This window comes from Calonectris borealis, chromosome 8 (assembly GCF_964195595.1).
Source record: "Calonectris borealis chromosome 8, bCalBor7.hap1.2, whole genome shotgun sequence".
NCBI lineage: Eukaryota > Metazoa > Chordata > Aves > Procellariiformes > Procellariidae > Calonectris > Calonectris borealis.
Genome location: NC_134319.1, coordinates 11,245,937 through 11,272,838, shown reverse-complemented (window position 1 = coordinate 11,272,838; position 26,902 = coordinate 11,245,937). Strand labels below are relative to the sequence as shown.

The 26,902-nt window shown below is 38.9% G+C and overlaps 1 protein-coding gene across 5 annotated transcripts in view; it reads right to left on the bottom strand.

Moving 5' to 3' along the window:
* Window positions 1–260: 260 nt before the first annotated feature.
* GPBP1L1 (GC-rich promoter binding protein 1 like 1) overlaps window positions 261–26,902 on the bottom strand; it is a 33,461-nt gene continuing 6,819 nt past the window's right edge. Inside the window, exons 2-13 of one of the 5 annotated variants that reach the window (XM_075155923.1) lie at window positions 26,335–26,405; window positions 17,308–18,197; window positions 16,317–16,431; window positions 14,966–15,095; window positions 14,319–14,602; window positions 11,465–11,537; window positions 10,068–10,261; window positions 7,199–7,339; window positions 3,321–3,479; window positions 2,438–2,562; window positions 1,438–1,540; window positions 261–1,187 (exon numbers count right to left, since the gene is read on the bottom strand). In XM_075155923.1, coding sequence (XP_075012024.1) covers window positions 1,041–1,187; window positions 1,438–1,540; window positions 2,438–2,562; window positions 3,321–3,479; window positions 7,199–7,339; window positions 10,068–10,261; window positions 11,465–11,537; window positions 14,319–14,602; window positions 14,966–15,095; window positions 16,317–16,376 — 1,416 coding nt within the window. In that variant the 5' untranslated portion in view covers window positions 16,377–16,431; window positions 17,308–18,197; window positions 26,335–26,405 and the 3' untranslated portion in view covers window positions 261–1,040. Of the gene's footprint in view, window positions 1,188–1,437; window positions 1,541–2,437; window positions 2,563–3,320; window positions 3,480–7,198; window positions 7,340–10,067; window positions 10,262–11,464; window positions 11,538–14,318; window positions 14,603–14,965; window positions 15,096–15,341; window positions 15,463–16,316; window positions 16,432–17,307; window positions 18,198–25,154; window positions 25,297–26,334; window positions 26,406–26,902 lie in introns of those variants that run through there. The other 4 variants (XM_075155924.1, XM_075155925.1, XM_075155922.1 and 1 more) reach the window with 4 other exon arrangements.

Genomic DNA, 26,902 nt, shown 5'->3' with positions numbered 1-26,902 from the left:
TAGCGGAAGATAATTTGAATTATTTTCTTTCGTTTCTTTTTAAAAAAAAAAAACAAACATGGGCTATCATCTCACCATTGTTCTCCCTCTCCCTTCTTAAAGGAAGAGTTTAGCTCCTGCAGTCTGAGCGCTACAGCAATGTTTGCCAAGTGGAAAAATACAGCGGGAGAAGAAACTATTTATCCCCAGTGCTATTAAACCCCCAAAGTTGCAGGTCCCTTTAGAGGAAAGCTTTTCTTACATAAGAAAGACAATTAGAATTGGCAAACTGATGCAAAATATTTATTCCAAGTTAGTTATTTTTGATGCAGTAGTTTTTCCCCCTCATACAGACTCAATGTGATAGTCACTTTTTTAAATCTGTAAATAATGTTATCAAAATAATCTTAATCTTTGAAATCTCACAAAAAATTTATATTTTACAATCCACCCTGAATATCAAGGCTGCAAGAAGAAGAACACAAACAATTCCTATATCCAAATATTTTACAGCTGTACCCAAAAAAAGAAAACCACAAACGCCTGGTTAAGTGATGAAGCTCCCCGAGCCGCCAAAAAAAAATAAAATAAAATAAAAAATTCATGTTATTAGCATTAATTTAACATAATTAGAACTTCAATAGCCATTTTGTCATTGACAATGATTGTTTTAGCACACTGTTACCGCACGACATTATGTAATGCAGGCGGCACTGTTAGAAGCTTGTTGTTGCAAAGATCAGTCAGCCACTTGTATCCTGCTTACAAGACTGAACTTGTGCACTGCCCCACAAGGGATTTTTGTCAAAATTTGCTAGCTGCACAAACTTCTATTAAGCATTAGGGCAAAACCAAAAGAAAAAGCTAAAGAAGCCAATTTCTCTCTTCTTTGGGATACAATTATTTCCCTTGTGCATGAAGTATCAACAACAAAAGAAAAAACTGAACAGACTGGAGACAGAATAAACTCTGTTTAGTTTATACAACCCCAAACACATGTTGAACTATGAACTGAGTTTATTGGGTTGGTTTTATTTATTTTAATTTTCTTGTGCCCACTTTCAGGCATCGTCATCTGACGTTTCGCTGCTACTAGTTTCTGTGTCTGAGTCCTCAATCTTTGTCTTAAAAGTGCTTCTCCAGTGGAACAACAGGCTGGAGCCGCGGCCCTGAAGAAATCCATTCTTCCCAAATCCGTTTCTTCTTCGCTGTAGGAACGAAAGCAAGTTTTAAAACAAGCAAAAGTGCGGAGAGTAGCTAACCATCTGTGGACACAAATTATATATTTAACTGTACACACACGCTCTGCATGGATAATGCAGAATCATCAATCGCACTACAACCTCACTTCAATTCTTTGTCTTCTCGAACATCCTTAAGAATTACACCACAGAAGACTTGTGCATGAGAAGGGAGAGGGAGAAGAGCAGTCACGAGTGGTAAGAGCTGTAAACATACCTGCTCTGATTTAATTTGGAACTCTTTGAGCTCATCCTCCGTGAGGGGAAGGTAGTTCTCATCATTTTCAGGATATTCCTGCCATCCCATTTCTTTCAGTAACCTGATTTGTGGAGAAAATAAAAGGGGCATGGGAATTAAAGGACAGGAACAATGGCAAAGGAGAGAACATTTTGTCCATGAAGCACAAGGTTTTGTATTAACTCACTGCCAATTCACCAGGGAATCTTCTATATTAGAGACTACTTCAACAAGGCTTCGTGTTTACCCAACATTTTTCAATGTCTTTTATGAATATTTAATCATCAGCAGTCCTCTACAATGGGTAAATAAAGAGCCTGGCAGAAGGAAAGCAAGGCAGAGATTTGAAATTCTACCCAAGCATGCTGAAGGAGGACATGAGGCAATCAAACCAGTATCGCAGCTCAGAATCTCCTAAAATTTACTATCCGCTTACACCAGATGCTCACACACTGCTTACTCACTGAAGTGAGATACAAGCTGAGATACTAGGTAAATATTTTCCTAACTCTCCTCCACTTTTACAGCATTTAAAGCAGCACAGGAATATTCTAAGTGCAGACAGAAAGTGGTGTGTGTGTGTGAGGGTCTATCTTCAATCTTCAGACCATTCAGTTTAGGACATCTGCTTGTAAATTAACCAGAATCACACAAGATTTGCGCTCAGCTCCTGGTGTGGGCAGGTAAATATCTAGGCAGCATTAACACATAGGGATGTGACACTAGAGAAGCACTGGAATTTAATTACAGACCTTGGTAAAGTCTTGGCTCACCTGTCATCAGTGTCTTGTTTTACTTCCAATAAGACTCCACCCAGTCCAGCACTAGTCATGAAGCCCACACACCTCTAGCTCAGTACACACAAAGCTACTGCTGCTTCCCGGGAAGAGAGTTGTCTTTGAAATAGTTTCCTTCTCCTCACACAGTCCGAGGACTCGCCCTCCTTTACTCCAGACACTTTATTTTGCCATTTACTTACCTGTGTTCTGCTTCCAATGAATGAGAGAGGTTTTCCCCCTCCTCCGGCAAAGGGAGAGAAAGACCATTCTGATGGCAATTCTCTTCCCAGTTTTCCTTTGGTTCTGGTGTGCTGTTGCTCTCCATCTAAAGAAAAATAAAAGCATCAAAGTGTGCTTGCACAGGCTGTGCCAACAGCACAGTTCCAGGTTCAAGTTTCTGCTTTTGGAAGTAAATCCTTTCACCTTGAGTCAGTGTTTTTTTACAGAGCCTGGACCGATAATGGTTGAAAGCAACTTCTACATGGCTGTGACAAGGCAACACAATATGAACGACATTTAGTGGATTGCACTTTTGTGTCAAGGGAGTAAGTGCTGGCATTACAAAGCCATCATCAGTGGCTTCAGAGTGAGAGTAAGAAAACCGTGAGAATGAAATACTCCTAAGGATGCCATTTGCATACACATTAAGCCACAGATGTATGCATTTAGGGGTCTGGTCCAAGCCTCTGAGGCTTGAGCCACTATCCTGCACCTTTCACAAGCACTCAGTTCTACTTTCCTGTGGATATAGTTTTGACAAGGAAGTTTGAAAGCAAATTAAGATGTTAAAATATGGTATTGTTCCACTCCTTAGAGAATCCTTGCAAAAATCTAGATTACCTTCACCATCTGCAACCTTCCCTTCCACCTCATTTATTACTTACCCATTTGCATTTCATCATGTTATGTATCTCCCTTCATCACAGTGCTGTGCACTACTTCTGCTGGCATGTGGGCCAGACCAAAGGAAGTCATTCCTTTCCTCCTCCAGAGCCTGAATTACATACACTGCTCTGTTTTTTTTCAGTACCCAACTCCTTAAATACATAATGATCATATATACAGCAAGGACAGTGATCTTACATCATCCAGCTTGTCACATTCTCTGTTCTCTGTTATCTCCCCATTCCTATCATCTTTCAGTGCCTTCAGGAATTCGCTCTTTTTATCAGTGGTACGGCGCATCAGCTTCGTCAAGCGTGAAGAGCAGATCTCGATGGGAGGGGTGGTGCTGGAAGGACTCTAAACAAGGAAGGTAGAATACAGAGACTTTCAAACTGCATTGCTGTGAAGGTGGGGCCCTCTTCAGGGTCTGTGCTTACACCTTTCAAACACCCATCAGTTTTGGCTGGCTCTTAACCCCTCAAAAAAACCGTAATGTCAAAATCCCATCAAAATACTGACTGGTGTTGCACATTCACTTCTTCCCTTACCAGCACATTGTTCTCCCACCTATCATTATTGACTCTTAATTTTTTTTCTTCCTCTAGGAGTCAATTCTCATGGCCAAGAATACATTTATTTTGTTCCTTGGCAATGTAACTCTCTCAAGCAATGCTGGAGCCTACAACAGAATATTAAGGCAGAAAACTTCACGCAGGACTCTTACCTTACAAAAATTAAAAAATTTAGGAGATTAGGCTCAGTTCAAATTTGCGTCTTAAGCCACCCTGACAGACTGGTACCCTGGAATTAAGGGATGGGGTGGTAACCTCTTTTCAGGGAGTGGTTACATCCTTAACTAACCACAACTGATGTGAAATAGGTAGCCGCAGCCTCGGTATCCTCCCCTGGAAAGCACGCTGCCGATGCCCTCCTATGTACGCTCACAGCCCAGATAGTTCAGTGTGTAGCCAGACACAGACAACCCTGGAGCCTGTGGGAAATCTGCTCAGCTCAATTCATGAACCCAAGGGAACCTCCCATGCTCTTCCAGAGTGTTTAAACTTTCTTAATTATCTTGAATCCGAGAATAGTTTGCACATTAGCAGTGCCCCAGCCATGACACTGCAATAAAAACATTGCTAACCAAGAAGAGCTTTCAATTTAATCTGTTCCATCATTTTGACTAGACACGCAAAAGATATCTAAAAACAGGTTATGTCAAAGTTCCCAATATCTTAACCTTCTGCTCATATATGGAGTTAATGTCTGACTAATGAGGAATTAAGTCATTAATATGGATACCGGGCACTAGAATCTTGCACGCAAAACTATTCTTTTCCTTCACTTATTTGCTTTGATTTTTCTCTCAATATTAAAACAGAGTAAAATTTCCTAAAGCATGTAGTGTTTTTCTCCCCCCCCCCCCCCCCCTTTTTTTTAAAACTAGGGTGGGAAGGTTGCAATTTCAAGCTCTTCAGGATGAATCTCCTTAGCAAAGCGTTTTTACCATACTCACAGTGCTCTGAGCAAAGATCAAGGGAACTAAAATATTTAGCAAAACAAAAACAAGGCAGCAACTGCTGCTTATATTTCTAATGCCTGTTGCACACGAAACACTGGTGTGCAATAATGCCTTTCAGGGAAGTGCATGCTGAAAGTAATGTCTTATGGTAAACATTTCTCAGGTGGCCTTTTCAGATTTTGCCTAATTCAACACAGTAAGGAACAAATCAGCAATTGTAACAGACATAACAAGTGACTGTGAATATTAGGATAAGAAGCTAGCATAGTACTGAAATTAAAGCTCTCAACATGATAATTAGTTTGACTGCAGTGACAGAAGGTAACAATGAACAAAGGAGACTGAAAATTAGATGTCTTCTGGTAATTTGGAATACTCTACTAAAGCACTTCAGCTCTTTGCTAGAAGCAGCTGTTTTAATGGCGCTGTATAGAACTGCTGAGGTAGTAAAACTTAATTTCTACACATTAGGTGAAGACAGTCAAAGCTAAGGTTTAGAAACAACAGTCCTAGAAGGAATTGAATTTCACCTCAATTCTGATTTTATTCATAACTTTCTGTAGAAGGCTTTATAATGCTGAAAGAGAATGTTATGTAAGGGGGTACAAGTAGTCATTTTTTGACATCTTTTCTAAAGGTAGGTTTAGCCCTTTGACTGAAACATCAAGGCATCTCTCGTTTATTCTTTTTTTTTTTTAAATGAGAGCACTATGCATAATCTCAGATTTGTTCAGATATCAGTGTGTTTAACAGGTGTAGCTACTCTAACAGAAAAGTGATCCTGTATCATTTTAAGAATTCAGACTGTATCTTAATTTGATTATCTTAGACTGGCTTGTGGGGCCATGGTGCCGGTGCTAGTTGCCACCCTTTTGGTTCTCAACACACTTTGGTCTCTTATGAATAAAGGTGCTATTGCCAACAGTTCTGCAGGAGGGGCATTATCCCCATCTCGGAAATAAAAAGGCAGAGATTACTTGCAGTAGGCCTGTGGAGGTAGGATTACAGTAGTATTTGCTGGCCACGGTCCTGTGTTTTCATACTGCATGTCTAACAGATTAAAAGAAAAATGTATTACAAATGTTCAATTTTAGTTGGGAAGAATTTTTAAGCCCTTTTTGTTTAGTTGATTGATGCTGGTAATATAAGTAGTATTAAAGGAAGTACTGCTTGTTCTAGGGAAAACCCAGCTGCCTGCTCCTGCTATCAGATTAGTACCTGACATCTTTGCTGACTGAAGTTTCAGGTAAGACCTTCTTGGGGGGTGGTGGAATGAAATAACGGAGACTTGCATTACTAATGTATGATATAAAGTGAATGCCCTTCTTGGTATCTACCTGTAGGTGAAAGCCTATTTAAGTTTACATATTTATGCTGCAAAGGCGTCCATACTATGCTGTGCATTACACAAAAAGGAAGGCTCTCAGTAGCACAAAGGACTCGGTCTGAGCACAGACAAAAGCAAGGTAAGGGAAAGGGATACAATGTAAGATCTATTTGTCAAAGTGGTAGGTGAATACTTGTTTTTAATGACTGCTTTTACACTTAGCAGTGGCTAAAGCAGAAAAGTACAGGGAGTTGCAAAGTAAAGCCTGCAAAGCAGAGAATCATAAAGATAACAAAGTCTTATTTTAGAAGTAAGATCTGTAAAGGAAAAAGACAAATGCACAACTAGAAAAAAACCCACTGTTACACTTGAAACGCAAACACCCTCATTTCATATTATGTGAATAAGTCACTTATCACAGTCTGTTTTATTTGTGTTCTTTTTACACATGATCACAAATCTGTTGAATTTTGATTCCCAGGAGCAGAGGAGAAAAGTTATTCAGTGTCACTTTTCTATTAAGCTTTGTGGAATTTCAAGCTCCAAAACAGCATTTTGTATATAAGCTATAAAGTGATGCATAGAAATGTTGGCCAAGATGTGTTTTGTCACAGTTACTGCTGAAATGTTAATAGATTTATATGCAAGGTTCTCCCCATACTTCAGACCAGAAGTGGAAGTAGGTCAGTTTCCACCTCACCTCCTTCCAACACCAAAATTAAAAACAGACACTGTAGCTGAAGACACATGTACACACATTAAATCCCTTCAACCCTCTCAGAGCTCATTGCTTGCGCTGTTGCTCTCTAGAGAAAGGAAATGAGGCAGATCACCCTCCTTCCCCTTCTTTTTCAATATTAAAGAATAGCATGGGAATCGGTTTACCTATCTGTTCACATCAGTTCTTGGTACCTCCACTCTGATAACACCAAGTCTACGTACGTCTAGTTATGCAATGCTATTTAAAGCATTAGTACTTTTTTTTTTGATATTGGAGGGAAATTCTAATATGTTTGGACAAACACCAATGGCTTTACATCCAGGTAAACCACATTTTTATTCCTTTTAGTGTATCAGAGATGTGGCAGAATGTGCCAAGAATGTACGAGTCATTCTTCAAGGGTGCAAAGGTAGGTATACCATGTACAGAGGACCTTATAATGTTTAAGCTATAGTAGGTGATAGTGATAAAAGTTCCCACCTTATCCTCAAACCCCAACCCCTTACCTCTTTGGGAGAGGTGAGGACTGAGCCACTCGCCAGTACCGCTGGTTTGGTTACAGACACTGGACTGGTAAAGGCAGAGTCACGGCTAGAGGAGAGCGAGCCTGGTTTATGTTCACTTCTGTTGGCTTTCCATGGACTTGGCTATATTGAAGAGAACACAAAACACTGGAGAGTAAATGCTAATGCACAAGAAGGGGTTGCTTGCAAGTAGTAAAACAAATAAACAAACGTTATGTTGGCTGTTGTACGGATATTTTTCCTCCCTCTCCAAGAACAGTCTCAAGTTTACCTTGACACCCATTATTTTTCCCTGTCGTCTTCTATTTTCCCCAAGCCACACACAATTCTGCTTCATGGGCACCACCCTCCAGTAAAACACTTAGAGCTCAAAGAGAAAATCCAGCATTGCTCTTCATTAATTGGAATCACCACCGAGTAATGCACTGCATCTTACAGCTACCCACAGATGGGAAGTAAAATATCCCAATTAAATTTTCACATTTCATATGGGAACACTGTATGTCACAAAGAAAGGGTTTGCATCACTTGACAGGAACTTCCCCTGTGCAAGTAAGAAGCACATCAAGGAATATTTCTGTCCAGGCTGAGAATGCAAATTATTTATTTCCTAGGTCTCCAAAAGTGTCCATCATTGCACTGATTTAGCAACAAAAAAAAAAAAAAAAAAAAAAAAAAGAAAAAAAGAAGAAAAAGCAGACAGTTCATTAAAGTGCATGAGCACTTGCTGTTTTGCTCTGGATACTTTCTGCAGTATCCCTTCAAACACACTGGCAATTTGGCTGAAGAGCAAAGACTTCAAGGTAAGTTTTTGTTACTTGGAATGTTATTCTTGAGCCTCTCTTATCAACCAAGGACAAACACTGTGAAGTGACAGTCTTTACAAAAAGAATCCTAACAAAAAACTTTTATCAAGTAGCACAAGAAATACACCTGTCAGAGCATTAAAACATACTGGTTCCTTTGACTCATTAGACTTCTGAAGCCAACTTCAATCATTAGCAAAACAACTCATGCACAAGTGGGATTCAGTTAAATCCGAGATGCAACAGATCTTGCATTCTGCAAGCAATGAAAGCAGAAGCCATTATTTCAGTATGTTCTCACTCTCCATTGGGTTATTTGATCAATTTTTAAATAAATAAATCAGTAGGGGAAGCCATCAACATTACCTTTCCACTCCAACTCAAGAACAAGGGCAGTCCACATTACTGAATGGATTATTCAGCATCCACAGCACACATTCCAAACGGTCCCTTCAAACCCAAAAAATATCCCCATCTAGGCAATATTGCCTGGTACTAAAATTAGGTGTAGAATTATTATGACAAGAAGTTTCTCTCCGCAGATCCGGTGGTTGCACTGTTTAGATACCCAGCTCTTAGCTGCTGATTGTTGTTCTCCCAGCTTCCACAAAGGGGCAGCTTAGACAAATTCAAAGACAGACCCCTGTTGCTTTCTTAAGGAGGCCACTAGATGCAAGCACAACTAGAGATGAATATCAAAAGGAATCGTCTGCAGATTATGACCTTCATGGATTGATTGACTGTGAACAATTAGCCATCTCAATTAGCCAAGAAAGAATGCACTTGTTTCACTGCCACCAGTTCTCTTCCTTTCAATACTACTTGGTACAACTTAACAGAAACATTTTTCATTCAGTTTGCCTGTGACAGCTTTCCAATATTGCTGACTTTGTCAAAATGAATGTTTTGACCCCTCTGCTACTTCATGCACTGCAATTTCTATACAACTTTCTACAGTCTTCAGAATAATGCATCCTCCCATAGCTGCTTTATGTCTATACCTTTAAGAAAAGGCATCATGCACACAGTTTTTCTGCCTAAGGATATGCTAATGTCCCATCTTTTAGCTTTGCTAATGGTCACCATTCATTAACAAAAGCACTGTTGATGACACCAGCAGACAATCTGATAATCATTTTAACCATTAGGATTTTTCCTGTAGTTGGCAGAATTTGGTCTAAATTAAGAGAAACTCTAAACTTGCTTTCTTATAAAAAAGTTGTTAATCTTCCCTATTTTGGCTTTATCTTTGAAGTGTGTAAGACGAATCTACTCTAATCATAGGGAGGATTTTGTTGGAATGTCGCAGCCAGCATTAGTAAGTAATAAATTATAGAACTCAAAGTATTTGGACACCTTTTTAAAGAACAACCTAGCTATTAATTTTCTTTAGCTTCTTAAATACTTTCACTATCAATCCTACAAAGTTTCTAGGGCATCTATACATGTAGATTTTCAGGAAAAATGGGCAAGATAAAGCCTACAACTAAGAAATAAAAAAAATACTTGTTTTTTCAACACTCCTATATTTCTTTCAGTAAAAGAATTATAGCACAAAACCCATTATTTTTTCAAGTTGTCTTTAAGGCTCAACTAAATTAGAGCTAAATTGCAGGATGTTACAATCTAATCTGATCTTAGCCTCAATTGTGTTTTAAACACATCAAAGTATTGTAACCCAATAAAGATTTCTCCAGGTAGTCACGTGAACAATTCAGGCACATGGAAGCACACATTCCACTTCTCTACCATTGCTTGTGTTGTCTAATTAAGATAAGGATTTGTCTAATGCATGAGAAGGCACCCATTCAAACAGACATTAGTATAGCCAGAGGAGAGGTTAGTTCTCTGTATAGACAAGACCAAATGGCAGTTTCACAGGGAACACCAATTTTAGTAGTAAACAGACCTCTACTATAAAGGCCACTACCCCAGAAACTACTGGATTCCAACTCCTGCTATTTGTTAGGGGGTTGATTCCCTTGTCAAGGGAGAGAGTTCTCCCGCGATCTGCAGTTCACTAACTTGGTTGGAAACCCCTGTACCTTGGAAGGAGGAGCTGCAGGTTTAGGAACCAGATTTTTGTAGACACTTGGGACAATGGTGGTGGCTTTGTTGCCATTTGCCAGGTGAGAAACAGGTGATGTAAATGCAGCTGAGAAGGCGGCAGCAGGATCCTCTTTTGAAACCTTTTTGATGACCAGCATCTTGGTAGGTTGCTTGGCACTAGGGGGGTTTTCTGTAAAAATAAAATGGGAAAGATTCTGAAATACAATTGTTCAGTTTCATAACAGCTTCAGTATACTGGCTCCAGTTTCTCTCCTCTCAATCTTAGATGCTACACATCTGATTCTGAGACTGCTATCAGCTGTTCTGTTGTTTCAGCTTTGAGCAAAGATACTGGGATAAGGATGTCAAAGTCCAATCTTTTTTCATTTAACCACAACAGCTCCCTTGACACTGAAGGGAAAAACCTACAGTGACATCAGCTAACAGCCTTCCACCATACTACAGGAATCAGAACAGATATTAGCATTTTTTTGAGCAACCATGGATCAGCTTTGTTAATTCACTAACACAGCAAAAATACTTTGCATAACTTATACCTCAAAAGACACAAAGTGCTTTTACAAACAAGCAGAATTAATATTTCCTAGGCCAAATCAACACATTTGCAGGAGCAGAACAATTTAAAAACAGTAATAGTATAAACAGTTAAAAGCCGCATAAATGCTAGTTTTCATTATTTTTTGAGCAGAACAATAGCTACTTAACAAACATGCAAGAAGAATACAAGCCGGTACTATAGCAAGAAGTGTTTTCGAGGTTTTTTTTGTATTTGTACTATTTACAGTATCTACTAACCCAACTAATCTAGCTACACTGTAACCAGAGATTAACAAACCTATATTTAGTTGCTAGAACCGGTACCTTGTTTACTCAGGCTTTTTTTGGTTGTTGGTTTTTTTTTTTTAATTTATTTTTTTAAGGCCAATATTTGCATACCACATCAGAATCAAGAGCAAGCCCATTCTGAGTTTAAAAAAATCAAATAAATCCAAACCACAGAATTATAACAGTTTTGCTGTATTTCTAATATGAAGATCATAAGTCAGGAACTAATGTCCAGTTCACTCAAATCTGCCCTGCCCTTCAGGTGATGTCTGCATGAAATTGTAACTGCAGTAAGACAGGAAGCAAATGCAAAACAGTGACATTACTGCCACCAGCAGTTTTTTTTATGACAAGACAAGCACAGTTTCAAGTAGACAAAAAGGCCAAGAGATTAGTGAAGATTGGGGGAGGAAAACAACAAAGGAGAGAAAGCTGCAAACTGCCTGCTTCACTTAAGTGTTTAAAATCTTTAAAAAACTAGCATTTAAACATCAGTTACAACTTTCTGCTTCAGCATCAGCATTCCGATATAAATACCTTTACCTACCCCATACTCCAGAAGGTGTTCCTAAAGGTTTGTTCTGGTTGTTGTGTCTCCCAGCTTCTGGATTCAAAGATGGCTGTAAAAAGACGATGCAAATGAGTATACCATTATATCGCATATAACAAAAAAAAAAATTCAGTGTTAACGTAACATTATGCTTCTAGAAACCCAGAGTACAGGTAGATTTCTCTGAACAGCACCTGAATTAGAAGCAAGTGCTTTGTCACAAGACATCTAAAAATCAAGTTTGTATTCTCCTTGGCTTCTGCTGTATTTGCAACAGAACTATCAGAGAGTTCAGGATAGGCTCTTTAGTCTTCTACTATACAATTAAGTAGATTCCACCAACCAATACACACATAAAAGATTTAGGTATTTAACTGGCAGCTCAAAATAGAAAATAGAATCCACATCATCAGTATATGAAGAATCTGGTCTCATTTCCCAAATATTTTTATACAATAATTATGCATTAACCAATAAAAAAAAAACAAACCAAAAGCAGTACTAGGCTCCTAACGTAAAGGAATAATGAATATATATACATTTACTGACAAAAAAAGCTACATGTAAATTTACGTTAAGCTTCAGAGTCCACTTTTCAGGACTACTGCATGCAGACTCAGCGCTCTCTGCAGACTTACCTTTGATTCAGTACCAGAATTCAGCTTAGTGGAACAACTAAAGACATGTCCAAACTCAAAGCAGAGTACAGAAAATCTAAGCGTTCAATGACAAGTGTTCCTGATTAGCTATTCCTCTTCCCCCGTCCCAAATAACTTCAGTTCAAAATAAAGCCATCTTTTTCCTCTTTTTAATGAATTCTTCATATGCTAGTTACCATGGCAACAGCATAAGTCTCTAATAATGAGCTTCTGAAATAGTAGGCATTCCTGTTCTGTAAGAGTTAGGAAAAAATGTCACACCATAGCATAAATTCCTGCCTCAGACCCTAGAAATCCCTCTGTTTCAGTGCTTCATTTTTTAGTTACAGGTCAGTTTTATAGCAGGGGTGCTCACACCACCGGAGAACTTAGACTAACAGACTGTTTTGATGACCTTTCAGGAAAAGTGGTGCCATCGTCAGCCACACAGGCCTAACAGCTATGCACTTAACCACAGTATACATAAGTTTCACCACTATGGCAAAGACAATACAGGAGTTATTTAGCAAAGTTTGCTGCTAGACAGTGTGTGGTATTACCATCTTAAAAAAAATTGGGGGAAGTAATTACAGAAGAAACAGCCATGTAGCTCGGGAAAGGCACTCTTCAAGGCACTGAAGAAGAGAATGAAGAAGTACATGGAAGAAAGATTTAGACCAAGACAAACTACAACAGTGCACAGTTGCAATCATTACAATAGCCTTCTACATTTCAAAAGGCTTTTGACAGTCTAAAGAACAGGCTTATAGAAATCCTGAATTACAGTATTCTTGAGAAATCAGATTAACAGAAATCTACACATAAGCTTTATCACTGCTCTCCAGGTGTTAAACACCCTGTGATGCAGGGTACCACTCCCAGCAGAAGCAGTTGAACAAGAGCATGCAATCACTCCCCAGGCACTTCACTGAAAAAAACAGCAGCTTAAATTAAACTGGGTCCTGTGGCAATTTAAGTGGAGACTCTAGATTTTGGCCTGAAGCAGCTGTGCGGCATTCATTTATTTCACTCCAACTCCTAACTTCCCGAATAGAAGCAGTGCCATCAAACTGTCACGACAATTTCAGCTGTAAACAGCCTTCCAGAGAGACAAGCTGAGTAACAGAGCTTTTCTGATGACGATACACACAAGCTTGCACGTTATCACCAGAAACTCTAATTCCTGGAGGCAGCAATGGCTTTAGCATTGAAGATGAAGTCAGAGGAATTGCATTAGGTGAAGGGACTGAATTACCAGAACCTTACAGATGATATTGACCCCATTACACTGGTCAAGAAAAGCTTAGAGAGAGCAAGAAACAAGATGCAAAAAGCAAAATACATGGTCTGATAACAATAAAATCCTCATCAGGGGACAGGAGAAAAAAAATTAAATTGGAAAAAGAAAGCAGAAAAGGTGCGTATATCTCAAAGCATTAGCCTTAAGGAATGCTAATGGTAAGGATGAAAGCCATAAACCCAAGTAAAGTTTGGAAAACTAAAGATATTCCAGTAAAAACAGAGCCAGGATGTAAGAAACTATCATACTGATAATACCACGTGAATCAGAATGCTGGATAAGAAGAAAGTTGATGAATTGGAGATACTGATGGAAGAAACGGCTCAAGAAACCCCGATCCACAGATTAGCAGAGAGATAGGAAAACATCTCTGATAACAAAATACTATTCCAGAAGATTCAAGACAGATGGTTGCAAAGGTCTGAGCACCTGTCATGAACAAGCTTGGGAAGGTTATCACAAACACCAACACGTACAGAATGCAGGAAACAGGAACAGCAGGCAGACTGAAGATAGCTGAATAGATGTACTTAGGAGCAAAAAAAAGGCTTTGTAAGCAAAGCCACAAAGTCAATACAACTACTCTTCCTGTGGCAGACCAAAGTGTCACCTTATGGATTTCGCTGAAGATCTGGCTTGTGTGTTACAATGCTGTCTCCAGTTCACAATAACCATTTGGCAAAATATAGTAATATGCCAAAACCCATAATCCAACAGGTCGTCAAATCCTGAGGGCTCTGGGTACCAATTAGCATCCTGTCAGCACTGGAATAATTTTGTTAAATCCGTTGTGATCTCAAACATGGAATAGAATGCAACTCTAGATCCTCGCCACCTATCAATGCTAATAAAAATGAGATCTGAAAAGCCACTTCTCACAGCTGCCACTTCTAGTGAGAAGCTACACACTTACAAAGTCTTCTTCCTCAAATTGCAACTGCTCTTTATCTTCCTTCTTCTCTTCCCTGGATTCAACAGGCAGCTTTTCTTGAAAGGCGGAACTTTTCCGAGAATGGAAGTTGCCATTCCAGTGGCGATGAACTCCAGTTCCTCCTCCACCACGCTGGTTCACACCATCATGGCCCCGTGAGGGACCATGCCAGCCAGGCTGGCTGCCAGAAAGCCCAACATGAGCTCCTTTAGAAACACCAGAATCTACCGAATCATGGCGGAGAAGGGACGGCTGATGCCAGCAGTCTAAACAAAAGGAGATAAGTATGCAAATAAAAAAAGTCAACACAGCGCGCAGAATACTGGAAATATCAGGCTGTTTTTCTTGTTGTTAAGTCAGTGTTCATTAGGTAACTACTAGGCCAAACTTATTAAGCTACTGTGTGATTACATCAGAAAACAAACTAAGCTACACAATGCACATACAGCTACCACAGAAACCCCTTAAGGCCTGAGCACATGGCATGAGAGAATAGCACAAGTTTCTTATAGGATGTTTTGAAAAGGTACAGTTTTGGAAAATGTTGTTTATATTCTGCAGAATTCTTCATTCTGTAGAATATTCCAAAATGTTTGCTCTCAGGCTGCATTCTGATCCTTCCTACTCACCTCCCGCAGTTCGGAGGGGCCCATTATTGAAAAATCCATCAGAAGAGTTGTGTCTCCTACGGCTCACCCCAAAGCGGCCCTCTCCCCGTGGAAGATGCTCTCCATGTTTCTCAAAGGTGGCTGCAGGGGACTGCAGAAAGTAAAAAGTGATGTAATGAAGCATTCATTAGGGCAGTCCAGGAGCCCGTCAGTCCAACAGTGACATTTTGTTAATTGAAAAAAAACCCAAACCCCACATTCCTGTACTAGTTTTCAATACAGCATCCATATCTGCATTGCTTAGCCAACAACAACAATCACGTGAACCTGATCAGAATGGCACACAAATCCGCATGTCTTACGCAGAACCAGAGAGAACCTAACACACTAATCTTACCAGTGGTCTTTGCAAATGCATACTTTCTGCAAAATTCATTTAAGAAATTCTATGATACACAGGTGCTCATTCATTCACTCCCTCTAAAGACCGAAGAGCAGACAGCAATGGAGGATCCAGTCTGACAAATTCAGAGATACTCAAGTAAGTTAAAGCACTTTTGGACTGAAACAACTATGATGCTGTAGAAAACATTAATGCTTCTAGCATTAAGATTCCAAAAAATCTTTTACCCTTCACTTTCTCTCATTTATTAAAAATCGAGAAGTTTGTTTTACATGGATCAAATATCCTGAAATCACTTTTGTGTCCTCGTATTTAAGCACGAAGGTGAAAGCTGTATTCTTTCTTGTACATCAATGTTGTACATCATGATCTGGTTTGCTATCAAAGTGATTTTCTCCACCGCCGTGCACAAGTAACACAAATTGTTAAAGTCCTAAACCAGACTTCCTGGGTCAACCTAAGCTGCTTCTAGAACCAGTTTTAGAAAGAAGGTGACAGGGAAACTGCCCTCATTTTAAGGTTGCAAAAAACTAATGAGTATTTCTGAGTTTGGAGTTAGAGCCCAAGGGCTTATCATCAATTTACTACTCAGCAAGGGTCAGATTATTTTCATAAATCAAACCCTAATTATATTCTGAATTGTAAATAAGTGGCAGCTCAAGTCTTGACTCCCACAGATTTAGGGCCATTTCTTTCATGATTTTCTACTTGGGATCCCACTCAAGTCTCAATGCAAAGAGCTGAACTACTTCCATGTCTGAATGCAAAGATTGTTCCTCCTCTGAAATAAAAAGGATACATTTGTTGAAACAAAGACAACAAAAATGATTTTCACCTTAGTAAGTTTCCAAAAGCCTTCTTTAAAAACACAAAAAATTAAACATTTTAAGTTCAACAAAACACTGGGGCAATTTTTTGCTTTTTATTATTGTCATAGCTGTAAAAGGAGGTGATCTGTATTAATGTTACCTTGGTTGACTGTGGCGTTGAGAAGTTAAGCCAGGCAGGAACAAAGTCATGCTGCGCCATTTAGGTCCAGTGTCTCCCTTCAATAAAATGAGGCATCAAACCTCATGGCCAGGATCTGTAAATTAAAAGAACATTTCCTGACTGTCATCTTTTCCAAACTGAAATAATAATACAATTCATTTCCCAAAGCTTGGCCTAGACAAATAGGAAGGGAAAGTGTTGTAGTTTTTCATATTACATTTAAGCATTTTTTTTTCTCCTGCTGACTTTGTTCCTCTGACTAAAACAGGTAAGAACTTAAACATTCCCGGTTACTTCCTGTTCACAATTAACACACCCATGAAATTCATGATAGGATGGGCACGGAGGTGGGAAGAAAACAGAACAAAGAGCATACAAAAGCAATACAATGCACAGATGTGTAAAATCAAGACATGACAGAATTTGGGGTACACTCCTTCATTGCTCATTGCCTCAGTTTACAAAGGGGTGATTACCACACGTTTTATTCCAGAGGCTGTAAATCAAATATGACCAAACCAGTGATGATGTTACGAGACACTGAGCGCAGATCAGAGACCTGAAAGACAACTATATGCCAGCTCCTGCACCCCCAACTTAAAATTGTATCCAGCTGCACCAACTTCCATACACCAGGGAATATCCTATGCTGAAACTGCTTTCATAGCCAAGAAACCAAATGGTTAGGAACAGAACACAAGCTGCTTGGAAGATCTTAATGGAAGTTCAGCTGAAGACCAGTTGAGGCGTCTCACTGAGGAATCTGAAACTGAATTGTTCTTTCCAACACGTCATAGCAATTTCCACTGCTCAAAATGATGAAAATTCCATTATTGCTCTGTATAACTGAATTCTGCCTTTTTGTGGAAGGTTCTCCAGTTTACCATTTTGCTCTATTTTTCAACCTAAATTTATCTATGAACAAGTCAACACTACATAACCAAAGGAAAAAGTACATATGATCACTTACCCTGAGTTTGGCCTCTGCAGTCCAATGTCCTCAGTTTCTGTGCTTCACTGACCTTCGGGTTCCTTCCTTCTCCAGTATGCTCTAAGGCCAGCCTTGAGGCAATAGTGCGTCTCGAAGCGGAGCACGAGAGGCCACACTTCGTGCCAGCTGTGCCCTTCACCCCCTCAGCTGCTCATTTTAACCTCTCTTTGCACTCTCACTACAAAAAAAAATACCTAAGAAGGTAATTTATATTTAAAAAAAGCCACGACCACGTTCACCTCATTAAATTTCCTCTGGTCGTGGTAGTACAGAAGTCAGCCTTTACATTACAAAAAGGTTTTTCAAGTCTGCATGACAACATTCAGAGCAACACCATGGTTAATACTGAACAGACACACTCAAGTCTGCTGGATAATTCATGATCTGCAGCAGATCAACCTGAACACTCTGGAAAAAGGACGACGTTACATAAAAACGTTTGCCCCAAATGCTGAGATCTAAACAAGAAGGATCTGCCCAAGTGCTCTTAAAATATAAACTTCATTTTTATCACATACATCTGCTAAAAAAAGGTATAGTATTTTAAAAAATGAATGTTAGGATATACTCTGGTCTTCACGTAACTTGGTTAATGCTCCACAGAGCTAAGCACTACTCAATATAAAGCTCAAAAGCAGGCACAAATGTTTATCTCCCCGTTTTTCACCATTTACATGCTGAAACATAGGTCACATGAACAAAAAAATGCCAGGTCCAAAAATAATCTCTTCTACTCTATTTTTTGTAGACTGGGTGTTGCTTTTAAAGGGACACAAATTATTCCACAAGAGCTTCTTGTTCTACAGTGGAGAGTTCACTTCTGGGTCATCATCTCTTCCATCAAAGAGGTGAGACAGGAACTGTAGTCACTATAAAAAAACAAAATCCCATCAATACAAGTAGCATAAACACGGCAAAGTATGACTAGAGAGAAGAACAGGAGAAATTGAGCAACTATAGTGCAAGTGCCAAAAGCTATTTGATCTCTGATCAAAACAAAACCTGAAATAATCTAATTAAAAAAAAAAAGGTCCCTGAAAAGGGCATTTTTGCTTTTAAATGATCACTTCCCAGATTTAGTTTACAAAAGGGCAATACAAACAAGCTGAATCAGAATAAAGGGAAGAGCGGAGAAACCGCATGCAGCTCATGAAAGGGATTCCACACTTCATAGCAATTTTAAAACCTGCTGCTAAAATAATAACGAGACTAGGCCGCAGGTAGGCTTGGCCACTCCACGTGCCTCATCTCCTCTATGCGCCCACATCATTTCTCACCTGCTCCAATACAGCCAGACCCCCTTCTCAAGAGACTCATGATAGTAATACATCCAGTATTCCATTAACTCCTCCACAGAAAGTACCATCAACAAAAAAAAGCTTTTCTGCTATGGCCTTGAACCATCTTACCTAACCAGAAGCAAACAGATAGGTTTACTGCTCCTGAAACGTCTGAAAAGTTTTATTATTGTTTTGATGCCATCAGCTGTTTCTCAGGATCCCTTTAGGCATGCCTTATTATGCCTTTATATTTGATTTATCAGAGTTTGTTTTCCTTGTTTGGATATGGTTCCATTCTTTGACCAGTTTTGGTTTTCGTTGCACTTGTTATGCCATTCTTTACTCTAAGCATGTGGATTTTATTTTATTTTTTTTTTTAAAGTTTTTAAGATGGTTTTCATAGAGGCTCAAAATAAACACACACAGGGAATAGTAAAAGAATCACCACCTTTTTATCCTCTGGGTCATTCCCTTTAATAAACCTCCTCATTTTCATACCATTTTTTCTTTCTGGAAAGAGATGTTACTGTTGTGTAGGGGAGTTTGAAAAGAGGGAAACATTTTTGCACCTAAGCTGCGAGCCATGATCATGTTTCTGGAGGCAGCGTAACAAGAAGCAGCCTCCCAACCCCTACAAAGCCAAGATAAGGCAAAACCCAAGTGGACATGGCCATACACAATACTGACCTGGGAACCTTCTGAGCACCCCACCCTGTACTACAAGTAAGCGTCACACACTGCAGACAACAAAAGTGCTAAGCTATCAAGACCTGTTTTTATATTAAAGGGTAGTTTTTCAGTGTGTATAGGGATGTGCTGGAACATCTGCTGCAGACAGAACAGTCTTCCCACCATGCTGAACTCAGCACAGGTACAGAACTCCTTCAGATGTGATCTTCTGAGGCTGCTACCAAACATTTGAGTAGTAAGTAGAAGATAAAACAGGGACAAAGTCAATGCAGTTGACTATATTTAAACAAGGTTCGTTACCTTCTGAATAAATATGCTTTTCAGATCTAACTGTATAGCAATTAAGCCATGTCAAACTATTGAAGGAAGTCATATAATTTAAAAAGTTGGACCTTGAGAACTATTCACAGTGATGTGAAAAATGGACCTAAACAGAGCAAAGCCCACACAGAACTGTTCTCTGGATTTTAAGGGTATCTAAATAAACAAACACCACAGAATTACAGTTTTGAAGTAGGAACTAGGTCTGAGTACACAACAAAAATAAAAACACCACAGAAGTACAATACCCAGGTTCCACTTCACAAAAAAGGTTCCCAGTACCTTTGGAAAAGGAAATGGAAAGCACATCAACAGTTTGCAAAACTTGTGTTGCTGCAAGACATCTTTTCGTATTTCAGCACAATCAAAACCAAGGTGAAACTTTGCAAAACTCCGACCACCAATTTAGAAAAGATTTTGCAGAAGATTCAGGTCTCTTAACCTGTCATTTTGATATCATTGTTAGTATCAGTGACCAGGGCAGTTCATTAAGGAGCAGTATCCAACACCCACGTAGACAGTCTAGTGCAACTCCTAGACACAACATTTTGGACTGATGTCCAAGTCTTGCAAACACCATGCTTGCTCACTTAGCATAAATTAGGCACTGCTGATCAGAAAACTTTACACTTGTTAAAGGAATGACCTCCACATCATCTCAAACCTTCTATTAAGTATTTTGATACTTCTGTAACCTTTATTCTGAAACAATCTCACTTGTGGGTGTCACAGTAACTGGGAGGCTCTGCACTGAGATTGCAGTAAATTAAAGCAAGAGGCTTAAATTAATCTCCATCCACTTCTCTTCAGGTAGTGTACAGAAAGCACACTTCAGATAGTAAATTCAAAGTCATGTCTTGAGCCCTTCCAAAGCTGTGTTTCCTGGCATGAGCACGGTACTGAAGGCTATATGCCAATACACTATATGCCGACATAGCCTGCAGCTGGCTCCCTATTTCAATAGGTATATATACTGCTCTTCAATCATTGCCTTCCTGTGCATGCAATATCACAAAAACAACAAGGTATGTGACATTAAAATGCAATACTTTTTGCTAAAGCAAAAAACTTGCTGTTGGATGAAGTGTTGTAAGTTATACTAGTACCGAAACCTTCGGTCTCCAGGATTAGCCCACGTACCAGGTTTTACAGCCTCCTCTCACACACACTCTGAATCCTGTCCAACATTACCTAAGACCACTTCATAACCTACCATACCACTGACAACAGTAACATCACAAAATCATAATGGGCATAGACCCAAAGTCTCTCAATTACCTTCTCTGACAGCAATCTACAATAAATTCTTAAGAAAAAAACGTGCAAGAACAAGAGCAAATAGCATCGGGGTCCCAGGATACTTTCTCAGACTTTTAAGCCAGAGGCTGTATTATAGTTTATTACCTGTCAGTGCTTCTACGTAAATCTGTTGAATTGCTTTCTTTTTACATGCATTAATACATTCTTGCTTCCCAAATGAGAGGGGGCAGAGTTTACTTGTGCTTTGTGTAAAAGTAATTTGTGGCTATAAAAATGTCATCCTCAATTCAATTGGATGTTTTCTTGCGCTACCAAAGTCTGACCACATTCTATTCAGTTTTTCCTGATACTTGTGATTTTATACATGAGATACATAGCCATCAAGTCATCTCTCTTCCAAGCTAAGCCAGACTACTTGTGAAAGCTTTCCTAGCCTTTACCATATCTTTTAGATATAAGGTCACCACAACTGCGTAAAACGCATGATCAATTTATACAGTGGCAAAATTGTGCATTTTTTAACCTTTCTTCCTAATACCTAACACAGTTTCTTTTTTTGATTACTATATAGAATTGAAATGACCTTTGCCAGCTACTCAATAATGAATAAAGCGAAGAGATTCCTCAAAGTACAGGTGGGGTCTGCTTTTCTTTGGTCATACATATGAGCATGTGTGTGGAACATGCACTCATGCATGCCGTGAAGGCAAGGTTCCCAGTTCTTCCCACACTGCATTTACAGTTCAGTCAAACTGGTCCCTGCTTCACTATGAAAAACAGCAAGGACAAAGATCATCCCCAGTAGCCACTCCCAATTCCAGGAAAAAAGCAAATGAAAGTGCTCGTCAATGCAAATTTAATTAATTCTCTCCCTCCTTTTAAATGAGTTCAAGTCTGAACTATTTCTGGAAATACAAATCAGAAAAAGAGAAAAATAATAATATCATCACTAAATGAGATGTTCTGTAAAAGCATCCTCCTTTCAGAACAATGAAATTTGCATTAATGAGCTTTGGTGAAGAAAAAAGGTTGTCTGTCTACCCCAAAATATTCTTTCACTGATCAAAATGAAGTCGTCTTTGCCAAGTAATATAAGTACATAAAACATTAAACTGTTTAGCACTTGGGTTCCACTTGTTAACAGTGGAATTGTTAAACTTTTAAAAAATAATTTCAATTACCAATTTTTACATGTTGCATTAAAATTTTTTTAACTGTTATTTCATAACAACAAAAACTTATTAAAAAAGGTTGCTACAAAAGTACTTTTCCCCCTTGGTAAGTGCTTAAGTTTCTCATCTAAATATCCTTCACCATGTCATTTAACATGCAAGTGGAAGAAGTGCTATTTGTCACTGAGTGAAATAAACAAGCGAAAGTTGTCAGATGCTCTTTCATATTATCAGATTTCATTGTGTGTATGTCTAAACAAATATTACAAGTTTGACGTGAAAATGGAAGAAACATACAAGCATATTCAATTTAAAGAAGAGGCACAGACTACAGTAAGGAACATACATAGTCCAGAACTAAAACCCCACCCTCTAATACACCATTAATAAAGTGTTCTTGCTGTGTTACAGTTGAATATAGTTACACAGTTGTTTTAATCCTTCTGTTAACTTTCATTTCTACTCCTAACATAGACTTGAGCAGAGTTAATCTCTTAACCAGAGAGAGTTTCTAAAGCTTTAACTCTCAAGTTAAGCTTTCCATATATATCTGGCAGCAGGAACCAAGGAGGTATTCAATAAGCCAAGACCTATACCGACTGGAATGTAAGACTAAAGAGACAAGCTAAAGATAACCAAGACCCCTGAGCTGCGATATGAAATTACACATTGGGAATGGATCAAGATGTTTCATCTCTTCCATCTCCTACCTTGGCCTACAAAACTGTAAAAGCCCAATGGGAAGCAAAATCTGCCCCGAGACAAAAGATCGGCTGCCATGCTGTGCTGTTCTAGCACACCACCTCTCTGGGAATACCTGGAACCAGGGCTTCTAACCTTTGCTCACATTACTGCAGCGCACATTTCTGAAACAGACAAGTTTTACTGGATGCTTTTCATCCAGTGTTCCTTGCAAACCTCCTCAGGTCCCTTCACATCTGCTGTCTACCTAGAATCGTATGAATTACATTAATTCAATTTCTCGTCTCCTGCAACAGCAAATCACAAAGACTTGGAGCCTCTAGCAGAAAACCAGCATAAAAGTAAACTTTTACCCTTCATGATAAATTTACCAATCCAGCTAATAGCAGCTATAAAATGTCACAGGGACAACATCTGTCTATCCCTGCCACAATTTCAGCTCACTTCACTGCATTTCTATGTGTTTCTCTAAATAGAACATGTTTACTTAAAAAAAAAAAAGATTGTTTTTCTAACTGGCCAACTCAATTGGGATTTCAGTAATATTCCTAAAGATCAGATGTCAGCTGGGTTGCAAAAGCATTCAGAAAAATTAGTGAACAATTTAATGGATGCATAAGGCAGAACAGAATTTACTTCCCTCATCAGTTTTCTCTCTGAGCAGCTCTTTTAAAGTTATTTAATCAAGCAGATACGCCTAAACATACACAACAGGCCTTTCCACTTAGCTACTCTTTAGAGTAGAGTGTCATTTAACAGGTGTATGTTAGTTTATGACAAAGAATTAATACTATATGCGTTCACTAAAATATGATCTCTTTCTAACAACTTCTGATTAATCCAATACATTCACAGAAACACTGAGTCACAGCCTGGAGCCCAACCTAGGAGGAGTCAAAAGCATGCTACTGATTTCCTTAAGGATATCAAAAAGCCACACATGAAATTTCACTATCCTGTTTTCCAAAAAAACAGAACATGGCTTGGTCTTACTATTATTAGAAACATTTTATTGAATAAGATAATCATACTTGGGTGCACAGCCCTTTTAAAATAATGTAATTATAGATCTTGCTTCAACCTCGCATGCATTATTAGGCCTTACTATAAAAGACAGAAGTGCAGCATTACTACAAGAGTTGTTGTAACAACTGGTGAGCTAGGTTTTCTCAAGTTGAGATCGTTTATTTGCAGTTAGTGGCATGTTCACCTACCTAAAGTACCTACAAAACAAACTTACTTTCATTTTGCTTTCAGCTTCCATTAATACAATTGTCTAGACACACCTTCAGTCTGTCTACATGACTGAAATACGGCTACCTTTTGAGAGGACAAATGTAGATGTTCCAGAATGGCACGTACAACTGGTAGTGCTCACACACCTGAGGTATTATGCACCCGAGTAACTATAATACACACACGTCATCAATACTTTTTTCTTTCCATTACATCACACATCTAGACCCCCCAAAATGGTTACTCTAATATAAAGGACAGTTCCATTAATGAAAAATACTGCAGAAAACATTGTTTAAATTGTATCTGGCTGATGAAAAATCTAGCATCTAAAAATGCAAAGTGTCACTCATGTCTGATTTTATAGAATTATGGAAACGTGAGCCCATTAAAACACTAAATGACAGATTGAAACGTTAATCATATACCAAACCAAAGTCTTCCCAGATACAGACAGATATTAAAAGTTCTTGTGAAAACCAGCTATTACGGAAAGATTAACACCTTGTTTTTCAAGTTTACAGCAAATAAATCTATCTTGCAGAATCATCAAAACTGTTTTGTGTTCTAGAAACAACACTGCAAATCTATATATTCCAAGATGAAAACATGCCAGAAGCTTGTCCATACAAAAGTTTTTCCAGAGTAACAGGCTGGGGGTGGGGGAAAATCATATTAACTGTTATGTATCTGACCACTTTTGCAAACCAGATGACTAACTTCAATGAACTGAAAATTGGTCAAGAAAGGTCCAGATGGGCACATCTATATGCCAAAACCCTTTTTCTCTATTGACAGTCCTCCCACTGACATCTCATACAGTACTGCTTCACAACCAACCTGTCCATTTACCTACTTACTTTCCATTTCTCTAAGTTCTGACCAAATCTGACCAAATCCTACCTCCTTCAAAATTTCTGGAACAAATATATGCACCCACTCAACCACATACCTTGCAAAGCCTTAACAGCCTATTCTTCTGAACACATACTGACATCTAGAATGCAGTGGGTAAGCAAATGGTTTTCTTCTTTCTTACAGCAATCAAGGATACACGGGCATACAAGAGTAACATAACTAAATCAGAGAGAAAAGTGACTTCTAGGACTGCGATGTAAGAAAAATTCTCCATTGAATAAGAAAACACTATCGACAAAAACTTCACCTTTAGCAATGCTATTGATTGATTGATGCCTGTCCTTCCAGCCCCAGCTGATCCAAGTTTCTGCCAGCAAGGCTACCACCACATCACTACTAGGTCAACAGTATGGGGTGCACTGAGGAGACCACAGACCCCAAAGCCAGCAAACTTGTCTTGAGAAGCAAGCTGTATTTAACACAGCCCAAGGTATAACACAGCCCAAAGCACTTTTTGGAAAAGAAGACATCTGGGGAACCTGTACAGAAGCCTGTGTAAGATGATAAGGTGGCTCTGGACCTCAGCCAGCAAGTGTGATACGTTGCAACTGAACCATTCCAGCGGGTTTTGATGAATTTACTCCGAGTACCAAGACAGGATCATTTTAAACATGTAAAATCTAAAAGGCTCAACTCCTTATAAGCACAGAATGGGGACAGCACAGACTTTCCATATATTATGCCTACCAACAATTATTCCTGCATGTTTTATACTCTACAGCCACTGGCAATACTGTCATCCCTTATGCCTGTCTCCTGTGCCACTTAAGATTCCACTTCCCTCCAATGCCCCTTTAGCAGTCTTTTATGTTAGCGAACTGCGGTATTTACCTAAACTATTAAAACCTGCTCACTGCTCTGCCCCACTGCAGGGAGTAAGGTTCCAGGCATTGTATACACTTCTATTAAACAAGTGTATCTATTGACACTACTGATAAAAACCAAATATATTTTAAATAGTATTAGGCTTTAAATGTGAACAATGTTCTGAACTTTCAACCAGCTTTAGCATTTTATGAAATAAGGTATTTTGAATCTGGAGAAGGTATTCTGCTAATTTTAATCAAATCCAAAGGTCTTTTTAGCTCTTGAAGGGAACAAAATCAAACATCTATTTTGCAGTGCACTTTGATCCACAGACCTTTTGAAAGTATCTGAGGTCAAGATAAGACTCTATTCTGTCCTGAACCTTACAAAGCACAACACTTTGTCGCGGCTGCCTTTAAAGGTACCACTATCCTCCCCAAAACCTCATGACAGAATGAGTGAAATAGCAACGAAGAGCCTATCTGTATGGTCTGCCCAAAGCCTTAATGAACAAAGTCTCCTCTACTGCTCAGTAGCACACATCAGGATAATGTTCCCCATCATAAGGAAAGAATTGCAAATATGTAATTACTGGCTTATCCCTGCTGCATACTACATACCTCCTGCCTACCTGTCTTCCAGCGATGTAGACAAAGCCTAAGCAGAAGTGAAGTAAGTAGTTCTCCAGTACCTTTTTAAAAAAAAAAAAAAAAAAGGATGGGTGTTTCCCACTAAGGGTATTTTATAACCCAGTATTTTACCAGCGTTACTATCGCTGCGATAGAACATTTACATTCAATTATATTCCGTTTGAAGCTGAGAAAAACATATTTCCTTTGGAAAAGAGCATCAAATGCAACCAGACTATTTATCAAATATTTGTGTCAAGGCAACAGAGACTATAAATCAAGTACAGGGAAGTACAGATCTGCATTCCAGATGAAGGATAAGAGAGTAGAAGGCATGTCACTTGCAAAGAGGAAAGACAATTGAGAGTCAACAAAATAAACAGAGAAGGACATTCAGAAATAAAAGACCATTCTCCTAAACAATATTATAGTAATTCTTCCCCTTGATACCATTACCCCAGCCCTTCAAGACCAGTACTACAAACTGGGAAGGGCGGTACGTTCCAGTTATAGGTACTTCCCGCCCAAGACAACAGGCCAAGACTGGGGCGCTAATCAT